At 63.3% G+C, this 13,165-nt stretch overlaps 1 protein-coding gene across 2 annotated transcripts; it reads left to right on the forward strand.

Annotated features, from left to right (window-relative positions):
- Nucleotides 1-3,887: 3,887 nt before the first annotated feature.
- PKP3 (plakophilin 3) lies at nucleotides 3,888-12,544 on the forward strand. Of its 2 annotated transcripts, none has more exons than XM_067747719.1 (14): nucleotides 3,888-4,048; nucleotides 5,329-5,524; nucleotides 7,699-7,775; nucleotides 7,881-8,512; nucleotides 8,601-8,724; nucleotides 9,245-9,449; nucleotides 9,739-9,913; nucleotides 10,331-10,448; nucleotides 10,523-10,693; nucleotides 10,776-10,961; nucleotides 11,257-11,410; nucleotides 11,623-11,815; nucleotides 11,911-11,998; nucleotides 12,170-12,543. In XM_067747719.1, exons 1-14 carry the CDS (start codon nucleotides 3,968-3,970, stop codon nucleotides 12,203-12,205), a joined length of 2,436 nt encoding a protein of 811 aa, XP_067603820.1. In that variant the 5' UTR covers nucleotides 3,888-3,967; the 3' UTR covers nucleotides 12,206-12,543. The 2 variants fall into 2 exon arrangements, with proteins under 2 accessions (XP_067603820.1, XP_067603819.1); XM_067747718.1 differs by having other exon boundaries at nucleotides 3,897-4,048; nucleotides 5,299-5,524; nucleotides 12,170-12,544.
- The last annotated feature ends 621 nt before the right edge of the window (nucleotides 12,545-13,165 follow it).

The raw sequence follows: 13,165 nt of genomic DNA on the forward strand, positions 1-13,165 counted from the left end.
AATAATAATAATCAGTTATAGCAAGGTTGCAGGATACAAGGTTAATATACAGAAGTCAATTGCTTTCCTATATACTAGCAATGAACTATTGGAATTTGAAATTTAAAACACAATACCATTTACATTAGCACCAAAATAAATAGATAAATACTTAGGTTAAAATCTAACAAAATATGTATAAGATCTATATGAGGAAAACTACAAAACTGTGATGAAAGAAATCAAAGACCTAAATCAATGGCGAGATAGTCCATGTTGATGGATGGGAAGACTCAATATTGTCACGATGTCAGTTTTTCCCAACTTGATCTATAGATTCAATGCAATCCTAATCAAAACCCCCACCAATCAACTAATTGATTCTTTTCTGGAGAGGCAAAAGACCCAGAATAGCCAACATAATATTCAAGAAGAATAAACTTGGGAGACTGATAGTATCCAACTTCAAGGCTTACTATAGAGCTACAGCAATCGAGACAGTGTGGTATACGCAAAAGATCAGACAAAATAGATCAGTGGGGCAGAGTAGAGAGCTCAGAAATAGACCCACATAAATGCAGTCAACTGATCTTTGACAAAGAAGCGAAGGCAATACAATGGAGCAAAGATGGTCTTTTCAACAAATGGTGCTGGTACAACTGGACATCCACATGCAAAAAATGAATCTAGACCCAGACCTTACACCCTTTACAAAAAATAACTCAAGATCAATCATAGACTGAAATGTAAAACACAAAACTGTAAAATTCCTAGAAGAGAGCACAGGAGAAAACCTAGATGACCTTGGGTGTGCTGATGACTCTGTGGACACAACACCAAAGGCTGATCCATGAAAGAGAGAACTGATAAGCAGAACTTCATTAAAATGAAAAACCTCTTCTCTGCAAAAGACAATGTCAAAAGACTGAGAAGATAAATCGCAGACTAAGAGAAAATATTTGCAAAAGACACATCTGAGAAATGACTGTTATCCAAAATATAGAAAGAACTCTTAAAACTCAACAATAAAATGAGTAACCCAACTGAAAAATGGTCAAATGACATTAATAGACCCCTCACCAGAGAAGAAATACAGATGGCAAATGAGCACATGGGAAGATGCTCCACATCCTATGTCATTGGAGAAATGCATATGATAAAAGAACGAGATACCTCTACACACCTAGAAGAATGGCCAAAACCCAGACACCGACAAGATCCCTGGTTGCCCCCCACCCCACCCCCGGCCCCCGGGTTGGGCCGGTTCTGACAGCTCCAGGGGACGGAGGTCCTTCGGGAAAGGAAGCTGGAGCCTGAAGGGTTACCCAGCTCTGATGCTGTTCAACCAAAAAGGCAACAGCAGGTCTCGGAGCGGAGCAGATGGTGAGAGCAAAGGGCTCCTCAGGCAGCGATGGGAAAGGGCCCAGGGGAGCGGGAACCCCTTTGAGAACAAGACTAAAGCTAAACCACCGGGAGGAAGGCAAACGAACGCCCTCTTACCCTCAGTGGAGAAAGCGGCCCAGACCTAGCTGGGGGACTACTACCAAGACGCCCACCCACCAGCCAGCGCCAGTCCCCAAGCTCAGCCCTGTCCCGCTCAGGGAGACCTTTCCCTACGCACCCTCACTTGCTTCGTAACTCGTGGAAGCTTATTTCGCCTGGGGAACTTGTTTGCCGGTCTGTGAAATGGAGCCGCGTCGCAGCTCTGCCTCCCGGCGCTCCTGTGTAGATTAAGGACAGAACGCAAACAGAGCACCCACCACCCAGCCTCCACCGCCGAGCCCTCGCAAACAGTGCCCATGGGTGGTGACGAGTTTCTCCAGGACCCGAGACGGGCCTCAGGAGGGAGGAAGCACCATCCTGCACCCCTCCAGGGACGCGACGCAGCTTTCTCTCCACCCTCCCCGCCCTGGGGCCCTCCCCTTAGTCAATTCATCCTCCTCCCCTGCTGCAGCACCCCCAACCATGGGCTCCGGCCACCCCGTTCCCTTTAGGGTCCTCTCTGGGGCCTCTGCAAGGCGCCCCCTCTGTCCCAGAGGCCCTCAGCTGCCCCGCCACCCAGACCAGCATCATTACGTGCGGGCCTCTGTGTCTGTGTCCCCCCAACCCCGCGACCCCAGAAGGAGCGCTCCCGCGAGAAGCTGCGTCTGTCTTGGTCACACACCTGCCCCGGAGCAGCGCCAGCGCATGGAAGAGCGCAGAACCGGCAAGGTGGACGGAAGACCTGAGGGGAGGGGGTGGACGGGTGGCGGTGGGGCTGTAACCCTTGGCGACCTTCCCCGCCAAAGGGGCGAGGCGCCAGGGGGCGCAGAGGATGCCCCGCCCCAGGGGGATCCGGGGCAGCGCCCGATGCGCAAGTCCAGGTAGGGTTCATGGAGGAGGGACCCTAACCCTAACCCTGGGCTGGGCTGGGCTGGGTTTGGCGGGAGCCCAGCCCTCGGGACGTGGGAACGCTCGCGAGTTTGCTGACAGGAAACGCCGGGACGCGCACGGCTGGAGCCCTAGCAGCAAGACCCGCACCTCCACGGCCCCCGCGGCGCGCTGCGCCCTCACGCCTGGTACGCGCCCTCGCGCTGATCCATCCCGCTCCCTGCAGGCTCCGTGGCCCCGGACAATCTACCTAACTTCTCTGTGCTCCGGCGCGCTCTTGAATCTTGTTTTGAATATTATTTTGCTGTCTACATCTTCAAGCTTTTCTCTTCCATTCCTGCCCCCAATAGCCCCACTCCAGACTCCCCACAGAGGTGGGGTGGGGCGCCCTCTGTACCCCTCCTCCAGCTCCGGCCGCACACACCGGGCAGCCCCTAGCCCCTTCACAGTGAGCGCCTCTCAGGTCACCAAAGCCAGCACTAGGAGGGCATCCGTCCTTCCACCCGCCCCCTACTCTGGCCCTCGTACCTGAAAACCACCCCATATCGCCCCCCATCCGCTACCCCTCCTCCAGAGACTTTTGTAACAACTGCCTGGGGTCCCCCGCCTCCAGTAAATACCCCAGCCCGACCTCTAAGCTGTCGGGGTTGTAAATGCTAACCTGCCCCTCTTGGGCCCCCGTAGCCCTTCCTTCCCAGGCCCCAGGGCAGAGTCCAGGCTCCCCCATCCCCCCACCTCCCAAGTAAGAGCATCACTCACCCTTGCAGGCCCTCAGGTCCCGGGATCTCAAACCCGAAAGTGCACCAACGCAGACTCCCAGGACCTACCGCCTGTTCTCTAAGCTCCCTGGGTGAATCTTCCCCCATCTGCCACAGAGTCCCCTCCCCCAGGAAGTTCACCCTCAAGCCGGCACAAAATCCTTCTCGTGCTCTCTCCCTACACACCGGCTCCAGGAAGAGGGGGCTCTCAGGGAGGACGGAGCAGAAGGCTGGTCGCAGGGGTTGGACTGGGCTCTGAGCTTCACATGGACACAGGTTCCAAGCCACAGCCAGTCCCTCAGGCCCTGCAGTGGTTAGAGAAGTCTCGCCCGGGATCCCCAGGGTTTCCCTGGGCACTGAGCCACAAAGGCAGGAGATCCGAGGTGGGGAGGTGGAGGGGTCCACAGGTCCTCAGGCAGGCTCTGCACAGCCTGGGGGCCCCCGCAGCCCTCCCTGCCGAGAGGAGGGGGAAGCCCCGCAGGCTGTGGAAAACCGGACCTAGGGGGTATCTGCCTGGTGCCTCCTCTCCATCGCGCGGCTCCGACCCCACCAAAGCCCCTTCCATCCCTCTGCGGCCCTGTCCCACCACCCAGGGCCTCTGGACCCCACCTGCAGTCTGCCCCTCGAGGCCCGCTGCCCTGCCAGGTGGGCCCAGGCGGACTCGAGTGAAGGGCGGGCCTCCAGGCACACTCAGCGCTGTACAAACTTGTATCCCGGGATTTCTCCACACAAAACACATTTCCCAGGGAAGCAACCGGTCTGATGAGCTCGCTGGGCGTGCGGGCGTTCCCACTCCGCCCTCCCGGTGCCCCGGCAGTCCTGTCCCACACTGAGGCCCTGACGGCAGTGCTGGGCCCAGGATGCAGACCAGGACTCCTCAGCCGGCAGCAGAGGCCTCTGGGATGAGCCCGGGGGCTGGCAGTATCTGGACCACCAGAAGGGTAGGTCGCCCACTGTGCACATCCCCTGAGCCGGGAGGCTCCACCCCAGGGTTCACCTTGTCCTTTCCGGGGACCCTCCCCTCCCTCTCTCACCCCCAACGTTGACCTCTGACTCCCACCCCCAGTCCCCTTCCCAGCACTGACCTCACCCCTAGGGCTGCCTTCTGACCTCGACCCCGCCTCACCCCCAGGCCACTGCCCCCAGCCACCATTCCCACCTGGGGCTCACGTCCCCTGCCTTCAGGGGGCCAGGGCCCAGGGTCAGGGCCTCCCATGGGAGGGAAGGCCTGTGAGGGTAGCCCCAGGACGACTTTTCCAGGGGAACCCAGGAGGTACATGAGGCCACTCAGCCCACACCCCTCCAGCCCTCCTGGGCTCAGCCCCCACTCAGTCCGCCAGGGGCCTGTCCTGGATCCAAGCCAGGCCTACCCGGGAGGCCTTGGAGCGTGCCGGTCCAGCTGGCGGTGGCGCTCCAGGGAGACCTTCTTGGGGCGAGCGCTGCTAAGCCTGGCCCTTCCCCTCCCACCTCCGACTGCTGGGCCTCCCCTCCCCACACAACTCCGACCCTGCTCGCCTGGACTCCTGGGCTCTCCCTGGAGCACGCCAGATCCTGAGCCCCCAGCCAGGGCAGGAGGGCCCCTCTGAGTCAACCCCCTGGGGCAGCCCCGCCTGCGCCTGCTGAGCTGAGCCTTGACTCATGGCTTGGGAGAGGCCTCCCACCTCCACAGGGGGCAGGAGCCCAGGAGGGCTAGCCAGCCCCTTGGAGGGCTCTGCAGAGGCCGGGGTGGGGGTGGGGGGTGCAGGGAGCACTTCCGGAGTCTGCAGGATGGAGGTCTGTAGGGTCATGAGCCTGGGGTGGGCCCGTCTCGCCTCTTGCTTCTGGGGTCTCTTGGGCACCAAGGACCAGGACGAGGGCCCCACAGAGCCCCTTTCCACCCTGAAGCTCCACTCCAAGCCTTCTATCCTCAACGCTGTCCCTTAGCACTTGACCCCTGCTAGGCCTCACTCCAACCATGGCCGCAGTGCCTGGCCACGCAGGGCCTGTTCTTCCGCCCGAATTCCACCTTAAGCGGGGCCCCTCCCTCCCACCTGGCCCAGGTGTCCCCGCCCCTAGCTGAGCTCAGGGCTGGGCGGGGTCGGTCTCCGGGCCAGCCCTGGGCAAAGCCAGCGGGGAGGGGACTTCGGGGACAGCGCCGCGCGGGAAGAGACAGCAGAGACAAATCCCGGCCCCCGTGCCTGCCGCCATGCAGGACGGTAACTTCCTACTGTCGGCCCTGCAGCCCGAGATGGGTGTGTGCTCCCTGGCGCTGCCCTCGGACCTACAGTTGGACCGCCGGGGCACCGAAGGGCCAGAGGCCGAGAGGCTGCGTGCAGCTCGTGTCCAGGAGCAGGTCCGCGCTCGCCTCCTGCAGCTGGGGCAGCAGCCTTGGCAGAACGGGCCGGCCCAGCCCGACGGCGCGGCCAGGGCGGCCACAGGTAGGCAGACGCTGGCCGGGTGCCCACGATGGGTGGCGGGTGGAGGTGGCCCCAGCAGGTATGGTGGTGCGAGGGCCAGAGGCCGCGGTGGGGCCACTCCGGACTCAGCTCCCTGACTCACCCAGGCCCGCCTTGAGTCACCGCCCTACCCCTGCAGGCGTGGGAGAAGCCAGAGGTGAGGCCTCCACCTCCTGGCAGGGACCCCGGGGTCCTCCCTGCAAGTCGGGTTGGGCCTCACCTGCCCACCGGGCCCTGAGCCTCCCACCCCCCCAGGGGGGGCACGGGAGAAGCGGCATGTGGCCGGCCAGGTCTGTCTCTGTCGGCAAACCCGGAACACGCACGCGTCCGGTCCCACACCCCACGGGCTCACACACGGTCTCAGAGACACGCAGACACACACGTCACTCCCCTGGAGACACAAACGCAGAGACACAGACGCCCAGACTGTAGCGTCCACCCCCCATGCCCCACAGGAATAAGCAGACAGAAAGGTGAGGGGCGGGGTCTGGGACTCCTGGAGGAGAGCCACGGCCTGTCTGGGCCAGGGTCTCCCTGCGGAATTGCGGGGGGGAGGCCCTGCTGGGGTGACCCGGATACTCTCCATGAGAGCAGCGGGTGGGGGAATGCCCCTCAGGGCCAGGCAGCTCCCTGTGTAGGAACCCCGGTTCGTGCATGGGGCACGTGCACGGGTGTACGTGAGTGTGTATGTGTGTGTGCATGAGTGTGTGCAGCGAGTTCAGGGCACTTCTAGAAATGCCACTTCCTCCCTTGCCAGCTGCAGCCGCAGGGACCAAGGTCAGACAGTAAGAGGAGCCTCCAGGATGTCCGGGGCCAAGACCCCGCTCCACAGTGGCTCGCGTGATCTCCAGAGGGCCCTTCCCAGTGCTGGCCACCAGCTGCTGGTCGGGGGATAAGCGGCTCAGCCAGCACAGGGGCCGCCAGGGCTGGCTGGATTCCTGCGTCCTCCCCTCCCTGGGCCTCAGCCTTGCTGGTGGCCAAGTTGGGTGCCCAGGGGTCATGGGGTAGAGGAGGGAGCGGGGAGGGGTTAATTAGGGGAAAGAGGATTAGAATTTGGGGGTGGGGGCCGTGCCCCCTCAAGGCCGGGCCTCACTAGCGTCAAAGGGTTAATAGCCCCTGCCCAGAAGCCTCATTAACCAGGGCCTGTCTGGGGAGCGTGCTGGGTGGGGGAGTCCCCCCAGACCTAACTGAGGCAGAGGTTGTGGGAGGGTCCAAGGCCCCTCCTTCCCTTCACCCTCACCCTGAATCCCTTCAGCCTAGTCACTCTGCCCTGGCCTTCGGGGGATGGGACTCTTCCCCCTCCAGGTGTGACCACAGCAGGGGCTCTAGCAGAGGCTGACCACTCCAGGAATACCCCCCCAACCCAAAGACCCCGCCCCTGGCATTGCCCAGGTGATGCGCCCCCCAGTCCGTTCCCACTGCTCTGCCTTGGTTTGACCTTTGCCCAACTCTTCTCCGGGTGTTCTCAGCTCTTCCTATACACCCGACCAACCACACCGCGCCACCTGTCATCCACATATTCATTCAGTTGTCCCTTCAGCATCCATCCTCCCGGCTTAGATACCCCTTCACACACCAGTCACACACCAGTCAGTCTGCTCATCCAACCCATCCTTCCGATGGTCCAACCCGCCCTCCCCCCATCGCTCCACCCTCCACCTTCCATCCACCTGCCCGTCTGTCCACTCGCCGTGCAGGTGGGCTGGCACCGGTGCCCCGGCTTGTGTGTGGCTAGGGGTGGGTGTGGCTCGGCCAGGTGGGTCAGGGCACTGCGCCTCAGGGCACTGGTCCAGGGAGACTGTGTCCGCGGCGAGTGACCAACAGCACAGGATGGGCTCCCGGGAGGTCAGTGTGGCTTCCTGGGGGCAGTGGCCAGGCGTTGTGCCCTGGCAGGGATCGGGGAGCTGAGGAAGGAGGCCCTGGCACACGAGGTAGCCGGGAGGTCAGCAGGGTGAGCACATCCGTCCCCCGCTGAGGGGCACAGCTGGAAGGGACGGGGGCTGTGGGAGGGATGACAAGGTGACGGCAGGGACCGGAAGCCAAGGTACCTGCGCCAGAGTCCACTGGCCTCCCCACCAGGGCTCAGGGCAGGAGGGGAGGCAGGAGGCCAGTGCCTTGCCATCGGCCCAGCCAGGCTGCGCTGTCCCTGTCCGCAGGTGCGTGCCGGGCTCAGTACCACACCTTGCAGGCCGGTTTCAGCTCCCGCTCCCAGGGCCAGAGCGGGGACACCTCGGTGAGTGACAGCCCGGAGTCCCGTGAGGGAGGTTCTGGGGGCTCTGGGGGCTCCAGCGTCAGGAAGCCCAGCGGCCCTCACTGCCCTCCCCTCCCTGCCCCACAGACCTTCCGGCCCATCGCCAGGCCTGCCTGCAGCCCTGTCTCCTGGTCTTCCCGCTCGGTCGTGGACCTGAGCTCCGGCCGAAGGCTGAGCTCAGCCCAGAGCAGGGGCAGCGCCCTTGGTGCCGCAGGGTATGGGGGTGCCCGGCCCGCCGCGCCCCCGCCCACCCGGCCCACGTCCTTCCACGAGCGTGGCGGGGTGGGGAGCTGGGCGGATCACGACACCTTGTCCCTGCACTCGCTCAGCCTGGGGGCCGGGGGCCCGGATGACCGCTACGGAGTGGTGGAGGAGTGGCTGGAGCCGGCGGCCGCCTCCCCCTACAGGGCCTCTGCCTCTGAGCGCCGGGCCAGCTCCAGCTCTGGCCGGGCTGGGGGCCTGGGCTGGCTGGAGGCTGCCGAGGGGCCGCCCAGCCGGACCATCCGTGCCCCCGCCGTGCGGACCCTGCAGCGGTTCCAGAGCGGCCACCGCAGCCGTGTGGCAGCTGGGGGAGTGCCAGGGGGCGTCCTGGAGCCCGTGACCCGGGCGCCATCTGTGCGCAGCCTCAGCCTCAGCCTGGGCAACTCGGGCCACCTGCCGGACACGCGTGGGCTGGACAGCTACGGTGGCCACCGCACTTTGCAGAGGCTCAGCAGCGGGTGAGCTGGGCCTGGCTCGGGGAGGGGGCTTCTGCCCTAACCCTGGCCTGTCCCCAGGCTCAGCCTGACCTGCCTCTTTTCTCCGCAGCTTTGATGACATTGACCTGCCCTCGGCAGTCAAGTACCTCATGGCCTCAGATCCCAACCTGCAGGTGCTGGGAGCAGCCTACATTCAGCACAAGTGCTACAGTGACACAGCAGCCAAGAAGCAGGTGACCACCCCTGCTTACCACCCTCACGGGCCCCCCTTCACTCACTGTCCTCTGTCTGGTCCCTGACCACCCCTCACTGATCCCCAAGCTGCCTGGGCAGACCCCATCTACCCAGGGCCTCCTCAGCAGAGGAGCAGCAGGAGGGACTGACTTGCACAAATCTGAATACACCTGCACGCTTCTGCACACACCTGCATACATCTCCATACCCCTGTATGTGTATGCACACGTCTCCATATACCTGCACATACCTGCACACACTTGCACACATCTGCATGTTTCTGCACACCTCTGCACACACCTGCGTACATCTCCATACACCTGTATGTGTATGCACACGTCTCCATATACCTGCACATACCTGCACACACTTGCACACATCTGCATGTTTCTGCACACCTCCGCATACATCTCCATACACCTGCATATGTACTCACACATCCATATACACCTGCATACGTTTGCACATACCTATGCAGCGTGTGCACAAGCGCTAACACCCGTGTGGCTATGCCCACAGGCCCGCAGCCTGCAAGCTGTGGCTAGGCTGGTGAAGCTCTTCAACCACGCCAACCAGGAGGTGCAGCGCCACGCCACGGGCGCCATGCGCAACCTTGTCTACGACAACGCGGACAACAAGCTGGCCCTGGTGGAGGAGAACGGCATATTCGAGCTGCTGCGTTCGCTGCGTGAGCAGGACGACGAGCTGCGCAAGAATGTCACAGGTGGCCCTGCTCCCCGCCCGCCACTCTGCCACCCTTCCCTCGGTCCCCACGGCCATCCCTGTGGCATGTCTCTTTGGAGTGGGACTCCAGCCCCAGGCTCCGTGTCCCCAAGCGTCCTCCTCTCTGCGCTGTTGCGGCCCCGTGACCCTACACGTCACACTCAGGCTCTCTCCAGCGAGGCTCTTGGGTGAGGCTCGAAGTGCCAGGCGGGGCCCTGGGCACCGTCCCCGGAAGAGGCAGAGGGGCTGGAGGGCCGTCCCTGACCACGGCCTCGCCTCACCTGCCACAGGGATCCTGTGGAACTTGTCCTCCAGTGACCACCTGAAGGACCGTCTGGCCCGAGACACGCTGGAGCAGCTCACAGACCTGGTGCTGAGCCCCTTCTCAGGGGCCAGGGGACCGCTCCTCACCCAGCAGAACGCCTCGGAAGCGGAGATATTCTACAACGCCACGGGCTTCCTCAGGTGCGACGGGCAGCAGGCAGGGGAGGCCCAGAGAAGGGGCGTTAGGATCTGAGATCTGAATGACAAGGCGGGGCCACCGGGGGTGGGGGTCTGGGAGAAGTGGACAGAGAGGCAGAGGCGCTGACGCGGGAGTGGAACGGGCCGCCAGGTGTGGCCCCCGGCCAGACGTCAACAGACTGGGGGCTGCAGGCTCAAATTTCTTTAAATCAGGGATTTGATCTGATATTTATAACCTCCCCGGAGCCCCGGACACTTTGAGAAGTGGATGGGGGATGGGCATGCGGAGGTGCCGAGGGGCAGAGCCCAGCTCGGGGGAGGAGGGGATTGGTGCTCAGGATCTCAGCATTGGGTGGGTCCCTGAGGGGTGGGCTCTGCCTGTGGTCCCAGTGGGGGTCTCTGATCTGCCTCCATCCAAAGGAACCTCAGCTCGGCCTCCCAGGCCACTCGCCAGAAGATGCGTGAGTGCCACGGGCTCGTGGACTCCCTGGTCACCTATATCAACCACGCCCTGGACGTGGGCAAGTGCGAGGATAAGGTGAGGCTCAGCCAGTGCCCCGGGGCCCGAGGGGCTCCAGCCTGCTCTGACCGAGGTCCGCCCTCTGTCCACAGAGCGTGGAGAACGCCGTGTGCGTGCTCAGGAACCTGTCCTACCGCCTGTACGACGAGATGCCACCGTCGGCCCTGCAGCGGCTGGAGGGCCGAGGCCGCCGGGATACGGCAGGGGCGCTGCCAGGCGAGGCAGTGGGCTGCTTCACGCCACAGAGCCGGCGGCTCCGAGAGGTGGGTGCGGGCCTGGGCAGGGGGGCGGGCGGAAGCAGGGATCCCGGGTGACCTCGGCTGACCTCCACGCCCTCCTGCCCAGCTGCCCCTCACGGCCGACGCACTCACCTTCACCGAGGTGTCTAAGGACCCCAAGGGCCTGGAGTGGCTGTGGAGCCCCCAGGTCGTGGCGCTGTACAACCGGCTGCTGCAGCGCTGTGAGCTCAACCGGCACACGACGGAAGCGGCTGCCGGCGCGCTGCAGAACATCACCGCAGGCGACCGCAGGGTGAGGTGGCCTGGGACCACACCTGGCCACGCGCTGGGGCGCGAGGCACTGGGGACGCAAGGGGTGAACGGGGGACAGGAGCCCGCTCTCCCGGACTTTATGGTGCATCGGGGGGCCAGAACTTCAGAGCGAGAGAGGAAGGCAGGCAGGATGCGGCTGGAGGATGCCACCTCGGCCCCCGGGGTCTGCACTGAGTTTAAGGAAGGTGCCGGGAGGGTTGGGCCAGGAGGGAGCAGACCCGGGGCCTCCACGGGGCACCAGCACCCATTCTCACAGGCCCCTCTCCTGCCGGCAGTGGGCGGGCGTGCTGAGCCGGCTGGCTCTGGAGCAGGAACGCATCCTGAACCCGCTACTGGACCGAGTTCGGACGGCTGACCACCACCAGCTGCGCTCGCTGACCGGCCTCATCCGAAACCTGTCTCGGAATGCCAGGAACAAGGATGAGCTGTGTGAGTCCAGCCGTCCCGAGGCCTGGGTTCTGCCTCCCCTGGGGGCCGGGCGCGTGCCTGGACTCTGTCTGTACTGCTGCTTCTCCGGCCGGCTTCTGGGAAGCCAGAGCTGGTGGACAGACAGGCGCCGAGGGGGCGCAGGGAATGGCAGGCGCTGAGGGGGCGGGGCAGGGGGCGGGCAATGGAGACTGACCACCCCGACCTGCTGGTAGCCACCAAGGTGGTGAGCCACCTGATAGAGAAGCTGCCCGGCAGCCCGGCTGAGAACTCTCCCCCGGCCGACGTGCTGGTGAACATCATAGCCATCCTCAACAACCTGCTGGTGGCCAGTCCTGTGGCCGCCCGAGACCTGCTCTACTTCGACGGGCTCCACAAACTGTTCTTCATCAAGAAGACGCGGGACAGGTGAGGGCCCGAGCCCCGCGCCCCCCCCGCCCCCCAGCTCGCCCTGCCTCCTGGCCAAGCCTGTCACCCCACTGACCCCTGCCCCCTACCCCCAGCCCTGACAGTGAGAAGTCCTCCCGGGCAGCCTCCAGCCTCCTGGCCAACCTGTGGCAGTACAACAAGCTCCACCGGGATTTCCGGGCGGTATGTTCCCGCGGCCCAGGGCAGGCGGGGCTGCGAGCGTGGGGCGCGGGCACGGGACGGCAGGGAAGGACACGGAAACCCACGTGGCCCAGGGCACCCATAAGACCAGGGGCCTGGGGGGGCGGGATGCAGAGCAGCAGCGCCCTGACTCCAGGCCCCTCTCCGCCGCAGAAGGGCTACCGAAAGGAAGACTTCCTGGGCCCGTAGGCGAAGCCTCCCTTGGAGAAGGAGCGTGCGATGTGACCCGCCTCCAAGGGAAGGGCTCAGCTCAGGGCTGCTCGCCAGCTGGCCTGGAGGAGAAGGTTGATGACGGCCCAGGGGCTCTCGCTGGAGCCCCATCCACGTGCAACTTGAAGGCCTGGGCCACGGGGGAGGGGACAGGGGCTTGCGGCTGGGGAATTGGCTTCTGCAGGGCAGGGGGTGGGGCAGGGCTTGAGGCTGCTCTGATGCGTGGGGTGGTGGCCAGGTCACACTGGCAGAGGTGGCTCTGGCTGTGGCCCAGCAGTGCCTCGGGACAGCCAGCAATGGGAATAAAGGTGGCCGTGAACACAGCAGCCACAGCCCCTCATGCTTCTTTGGTTGGTCAGACTTGGGGGTCGGACCCAAGGACTCAGCAATGTCTCCAAGAGCAACCATGCCTGCAACCATGCCTGCCCCTTAGGACACTCCCCCCTGGGCCCATACACAGGCCTCTCCAGGTCAGGGGACCCAGGACAGGGAGGAGGGCGTGTCCAGCAGCAGGAGAGCTGGCGGAGAGAATGGAGGAGATGGGGCAGACAGCAGAGGCAGCCTCAAGCCAAGTGAGATGCAGAAGCAGCAGAGCTGGGGACCTGGTGTGTAGAAGAACGAGCACTTCTGGGGCAGCTGTGACTCCTACTGGCCTCGGTGCTGCCCTGCCGGGCTGTGCTCACGCGGCAGATGCATCCAACACCTCTCCCTGCCCTGCCTTCCTGGGCCTGGAGGTGCCCTGATAGGTATACTCATGCTGTCTGAGGCTTGGGGTCCAGTAGGTTCTGGGACCTCTCCATCTCACCGAGCCAGGCCCGTTGGTTGTAAAGTTCCCACTGACATTTTTTACAACAACAGGCTTTTTCTGCAAAGCTCAGAACCTGAAGTCTCTAAGGGGCCTGCCCCCCAGGGACTGTCTGGATCACAGTGGGACTGGGA

This window comes from Pseudorca crassidens, chromosome 9 (assembly GCF_039906515.1).
Source record: "Pseudorca crassidens isolate mPseCra1 chromosome 9, mPseCra1.hap1, whole genome shotgun sequence".
Lineage (NCBI taxonomy): Eukaryota > Metazoa > Chordata > Mammalia > Artiodactyla > Delphinidae > Pseudorca > Pseudorca crassidens.